This window comes from Fundulus heteroclitus, chromosome 12 (assembly GCF_011125445.2).
Source record: "Fundulus heteroclitus isolate FHET01 chromosome 12, MU-UCD_Fhet_4.1, whole genome shotgun sequence".
Taxonomy (NCBI): Eukaryota; Metazoa; Chordata; class Actinopteri; order Cyprinodontiformes; family Fundulidae; genus Fundulus; species Fundulus heteroclitus.
The window spans coordinates 15,730,434-15,736,676 of NC_046372.1; the positions used below are offsets into that span (position 1 = coordinate 15,730,434).

The 6,243-nt window shown below is 40.2% G+C and overlaps 1 protein-coding gene across 5 annotated transcripts in view; it reads right to left on the bottom strand.

Moving 5' to 3' along the window:
• Nucleotides 1-896: 896 nt before the first annotated feature.
• Nucleotides 897-6,243, bottom strand: part of LOC105937242 (coiled-coil domain-containing protein 158) — a 20,836-nt gene continuing 15,489 nt past the window's right edge. For 2 of the 5 annotated variants that reach the window (XM_036144053.1, XM_036144051.1), the window contains exons 15-22: nucleotides 6,081-6,239; nucleotides 5,813-5,905; nucleotides 5,164-5,286; nucleotides 4,628-4,776; nucleotides 3,752-3,811; nucleotides 3,506-3,615; nucleotides 1,354-1,515; nucleotides 897-1,011 (exon numbers count right to left, since the gene is read on the bottom strand). In XM_036144053.1, the coding sequence (XP_035999946.1) occupies nucleotides 1,400-1,515; nucleotides 3,506-3,615; nucleotides 3,752-3,811; nucleotides 4,628-4,776; nucleotides 5,164-5,286; nucleotides 5,813-5,905; nucleotides 6,081-6,239 (810 nt within the window). In that variant the 3' untranslated portion in view covers nucleotides 897-1,011; nucleotides 1,354-1,399. Of the gene's footprint in view, nucleotides 1,012-1,353; nucleotides 1,516-3,505; nucleotides 3,667-3,751; nucleotides 3,812-4,627; nucleotides 4,777-4,990; nucleotides 5,287-5,812; nucleotides 5,906-6,080; nucleotides 6,240-6,243 lie in introns of those variants that run through there. The other 3 variants (XM_036144054.1, XM_036144055.1, XR_004932056.1) reach the window with 3 other exon arrangements.

Here is a 6,243-nt window from a genome sequence, read left to right on the forward strand (position 1 = left end):
AGCTCATTACTGATCCTTTAAATAAATAAACATTTCCTTTTACAGTCACACAGAGGAGAAAGGCATCTCCTCATTTAAACCATCCCTTAGGGAGCAAGTGTACCGGGGAGCAACCTGTGGTTAAGGGTCTTGCTCAGAGAGCCAGAGTGACAGACTGAGTTTTGAACCGGTGACCTTTGCAGCCTCTCCATGATGCGAGCGCCCCCGGCTCCCCAACCACTGGGCCACCCCTGCCACACATCATGGTAGAGGGATCAACATCAAAAAATCTTTTGGTTGTCAAGGTTTGTGGATCAAGACTTGGAAAAATAAAATGTTTTAAAGAGTTCTTAAAATCAGTAACCTTCTTTTAACCCCAGACAAACAAGCTATGACATGTAAAATGATTCTTACTATTTTATTAATAAAAACTAAACCACGATGCAGACCATCTTCCTTTACAACTTTCTTTCAAATATTTGATGCTTCCAAGCATTTGTATCCAAAAATTCCTCATCAGATATAAGAGGCTGAAGTCTAGACTTGGACTAGGCCGTTGCATCACAATTCCCCCCCCCCCCCACACACACACACACACTATTTAGTTAGTCTTCAAAAATCGGCTATGTTTGGGATTATCATAATTCTAATGGCTCTAAACTAAGACCAAATCCTAAACCCCCCACTGCTGTGCTGAACAGTTTATATGAGGAGTTTCTTCTGATAAATTGTTGGTCTTTATGTATCATAACCAAACATTTCCACTTCTAGCAGAGCTGTAAAAACATTGTAACCAAAGTCCTCCAGTTTGTTCATTGTTGACTTGATGTTATATGTAATGTGCTGGAGTCATGAAGCATGTGTTTCTTTTATTCAACATTTCCAGCTTGACAGCAAATAAGGAATCAAAGCACGGACATGTTTTCAACACTTTTATTAGATAAATAAAATATACATGATATAAAGTTGTTGGTTTATAAAATCTTCAGTGATCCAAATTCTTCTGGTAAGTCTTCAAAAAAATCAAGTATTCTGTAAAACCGAATAATAAAATTAACAGCAATGGTATAACAAACAATTCAATGGTGTCATGTATTTTTGCCAATGATTTGTAGCTGAGCAGCTTTAAATATTTGACATCGTGGTGGAAGTTCAGAGTGAATCTCAGTTCAGTATATTGAAAGCCAAAAGCCCACAAATGACTTCATCTGTAAAAACAGGTGTCTGCTGTTAATTAAAATGGACACACAGACAATATACTCCACATGGGAGACGGGTTATGTTGCTACTTGAACTTTGATTCAGTCTGAGTCATGCACAAACACGATCTAATACAGGTTCATACATTTCCCATCTAAAACTTAATCAACTTACTGATACAAGTAGTCCGCCTCACATTCTTTGTGTTTTTTTTTTTTTGCTATCTGCTTGGGTTAGAGGTCAGGAGGGAGTGGACAGGTGACCTACGACCCAGGGAGAGTATCGCTGGGAACGTGGTGTACTTCGCTGCGCTCACTGGGCTTGAGGTAAAAGGGCCTAGACGAGTCAGAATGTGCATTAGGGATTTGAATAATGTCCTGAAACATCTTGTATTTGTCTTTCCTATTATTCCTCTGTAAGCCTGCAGCTACAGAGCCTTCGTTACTAGTAGGCAGCCATAACAGAGATAGATAAAAAGAGTCTTATACAGATTAATCTTTTGCTGCTGATGCGGAAATCTCTCTCTTAACATTTTACAAAGGTCTCTCCTTTAAGTTGAGTAAATTTATTCAGTGGACAAAAAGATCACACAATTAGTGACACCCCTAAAAATTTCTCTACAACACATGCAGCTTTTTTTTTTAAATATGCCTAATTTCTTCCAGTTCTTCTGAGTCTCTGGGAACTTTTTACAAGCATCCAATGTCGACATGTTTCCATGGGGTACAAACATGATGCGACCCAGAGGCCCATTTCTTTTAGCAAATGACCACTAGGCTGGACAAGGACCCATGATGATCTGTTGCGAAACAAAGGGGTAATAGGTGAAAATCCACGTCACGCTCACTGTAATGTTTAATCAAGGATCTGTGGTGCTGTTTCTCTTCCAAAGCGAATAAAAACTGGGAACCTAGTTAGAGTACATGGCATCATGAAATATTAATATCCTTTAAAGGTGCATCGCCACGTTATTTGACTTTTTTATTTATTTATACGTCTGTGGCTCACTCTGGTTGCGTATAAGGTTTTTCTGAAAGATTATCACATCCTGCTGTTGTATCAGTTGTTATTATGGGGTTTTATGTTTTGTTTTTGCTCAGTTTGTTGGTAAAAAAAAGGCTTTTGTGTTTATTTACAATATTAACGGAAGTATGTACTGCGCTTACGCAGCAGGGGTTAAAACAAGGAAGCGGCTAACAGCTATTAGCCTCTCCCAGCAAAACAATGAAGAATGGTTCAAGATCCAGTTAACCATATATGAAACGGTTTTTGATCTTTTTAATAAGCATATTACCTGGCTATATGCCTTTAAAATTTAATCTGGTGGATTCTACTAGTGATCTAAAAATTGGTCGACATTGGTTCAGTCAGAACTCAGAAGGTTAATTATCCAAAACACATGACCAAATTACTTCACAAATAATCCACCAGACACAGACTTCTTCCATGGCTTCGTTAATCCCCAGAAAACCTACAGAAAACCTGTGAGGTAAGCTGAAGAGAGGATCTACGACTACAAACAAACTAGAGAGGTTTAACAAAAATCCCTCTCTCAGTATGCATCAACCTTACAAAAAGACAAAATGCTAGCGACTTGGTATAAGGAAGCTTTACAAAATATTCACAGCCAGGCTGCCAAAAAGTGTGGCATCGTGATCTTTTTTAAAAACAATTATACCTTAAAGCAGCTATAAGTAATAATAACACTATGTGGCTCAAATTGGTACAACAGCTTGCCAATCACAACAATCTAATATGCCGTTTTTAAACGGTGTGTTGCTGTTGTGAATTTTACTTCCACAGGAATGGTACATGATATTTTGTTCTCTTACTGGCTTCCAGGTTTGCAGGCTGTTGCTTTTTTGCCAAGATAAAATACCAAAAGCTGCGCTCTGTTTTGAGAACCCTGGTAACTCTCATATGATTGGCTCAGGAACCAGGAAGTAAACACGGGCTATACTCTGAACCGAAGTAGTTCCGATGTACCGCTAGGTTTGACGGGGAAAAAAAACTTGACTTGAGACATTGTTGATGGAGAGGACCGATTGTTTATGGGGAATGTTACTTCCATCCCAGGTGACAAATGAGAATGCTTTAGGTTGATTTTACTTATATCTCCTTTAATATGAGATTTTTTCGCCCACAGAATAAAGTGTGACATTATGCCGCTCGAATGAATTTATTCTAAATATGTTATCCACATCATTACAAGTAGTAACAATTATTATGGACGGTGCAGTCACAGAAAAAGGGAACTCTCCTAAGAAAGGAAATGACTTCTGGAGTGAATTGAAAACACAAGATAACAAGCAGACACGTTGCTCACCTTCTCTGTTGTTGACTGTTCGGCCGTTCGGCTCGGTTGTCTTCAGAAAACGTGGCTCACTGTATGCAGCGTTAGCACAAACATCACTTTGCTCAGACTGTAACACTTTTCTATCATGTCGTACGAGTGGAAAATGTCAGCAGTGGGAATATTGGAAGCATCTTTTAAAACACAAATCGGCTGTACTGGACACATTTGTTAAAATAAATAAAGATTACTTCTGTGTGGTTTGGACAGCCTGCCTACCTGCTGCACGTTTTTCTCCTCAGTCTGGAGCAGAATTTTACTCCTTCCTCATTCTCAGCTCTGCTTTAGGGGAAAGAAGAAATACGTGATTAATGTCTCCTGGATCATGAATAGGTTTCTGCTGCTTATTAAAGTTAAGTTATAAAACCAATAGAAATTGTTAAAAATTAGGTTGGTTGACGATTAACTGTGTTTTTGCCGATAATAATTTCAGATCTATGTCTGGAGTTTAGTCCTTTTTGTATTTGCTCAATTAGTTTTTATGAGTAAACGTCAAATAAATGTTAAATATTTTCAGATTTTCAATTTTTGCTATGGTTTTTTTTTCTTATGTGATGAAAATGCTGTTTCTTTATATCTAAAACTGCTTGTATAAGGCCAGTCGTATTGCCACTGATCCCACCCCCCCCCACCAGATGCACCGTTTGACCCACTTCCATCAGGTGAATTCAGGAACTCTAATTAAAAAACTAATAAACACAAAAACAGCTTCTTTTCCCAAAGCTGTGGAGGCTATCACCCCCTGTTGAGAATCCAATAAACCACCAGCCCGGCTCATACATCTGTTACATGATCAACAATAAAACTGAGATTTTACTCCCTGTTTAGGTTGCACTGCTTCATGTAAAAGTTGAAAACAAATGCATAGATTTTCTAGAATAACAAGGCCAACATACTATCAGCAGCATATGACACCAGAAGCCCTGCAGCAGGGTGCGGTCAGGGAATCCAACCATATGGAGCCAACTCCACCTCCTCCTGCATTCCACTGACTTTTTGCACAATCAGCAGCATCACATGGTCTTTAAATGTGACCTAGGCTGCGATACATAAGAAGCTAATCCGCGCAGCGTGTGAGAACAGAGTCAGGCGTACATGGTGGCTGTGTCCTGTCTCTCCGGAGCCGACCGCCTCCTGTGGAAGCTGCTGCTGACGGCGCTCTTATCGGTGTGTGGTCTGTGGTTGTCTGAACTCACTGCTTGAATCCCTTTGACGAGGGAGCCGAGCTCGCAGGCACAATCCTCCTGCATCCATAGAAAGAGAGGAGGTGAATGAAGAGTTACAGTAATCTCGGACCGACGGGACATGTGTCACGGTGCAGTTTTACAAAATGACCTTGTGACTTTTATCTAAAACTTATTTGATCAGGTTCCAATGAGTAGACACTGTGGTCCTCAGCGGAGTGATGCTGTAGAACAAAACAAACCGTGCAGTATTTCACAGCTGTGCTGAAAGTACCGTCTGATGAAGCAGGAATGTGATTTGGCGTGTTTCTGATTTAAAGACGAAGCAGATGTGCTGAGCTCGGGCCCTTTGCTGCCAAATAAAAATGATTCACACGGGGGGCTCCGACGGGCTGGATCTACTGAGACAGGAGAAAGGTGAGATGCGGGGGTGGTTCTGACCCGTACCGTGATCTGGGTGGTGTAGGGGTGCTCGGAGGAGGGTGGAGCAGTCGGTGCAGATTGAGTCCTGGAGTTCAGTTCAGGGGGAGATACAGTCGGAACTGCGCACAAATTCTGACCCGGGAGTTCCTGCGGGGGGGAAAGAGACATGAAGGAATCTTCTATATTAAAAACAATGACATTAGCACACAATGGAGATGGGAAGTTTTCCAGAAACCTTTTCATTTTGATACATGACCACATTTTAGGTTTCTGCTAATTGTTGAAATGTTGGACAACAATGAAAGAAGCGTAATGTGACACTGCTCTGATATCTCACAGTTTAAAAGTTTAAAAGTTTCTAAGTGAACGTTATTTTCTTCATTCATACATGGATTTTTCAGGAACTATTAACAGGGCTGTAAGATTAACTGATGAACTCTGATTTGTGCTAAATTGGGTGGTTGTGAGCATAGGTGTGTCTCCTCGCTGCTAAGCGCTTACGAACGGTGAGATAAATTGGGTATTCCTGTCATAACCCCATAATTTTAATAAAATAGCTAAACAGTCATACAATTTTTGAGTTTAATTTTTGGAACAAACGTTTTTAGGAGTTGCAGACATTTATGAAAACTTTATTAAAAAGGCTCTGCTGTACTAGTCGTGTGTAAATCACCTTCAGGTTCAGAGCATGTTGGAGTTTCAGGCGAAAATACTCCTGTTCTTTCAGCTGGAGGAAATCCTGGCAGTTTGCTAAGCTTTCCCACATCTTTAAGAACATATAGGAGAAAATATATTCAGATGGAGAATGACACAAAGAAAAGATTTCAGTGTAAAAGTCCTGTGTTTTATCAGAGGAAGCACCTTTTTCTTTAGACTGGTTTAGGTTTAAAAGGAATTTTATGCCTTTATTTGACAGTATGTGGTAACTGCATATGTTTCACCTTGTGAAGGATTGCCTCCAGTTCGTTAATCCGCTCCCTTAATTGATGGTCTTTGGAGCGAAGGGCCGTCAGTTCATTGGCAAGTTGTCTCTTTTCCTCCCTGACAAAAGTGAGTTCCTGAAGCTGACGGTGAGTCTCCAGGTTCTGGCGGCGCTCTTCCTGA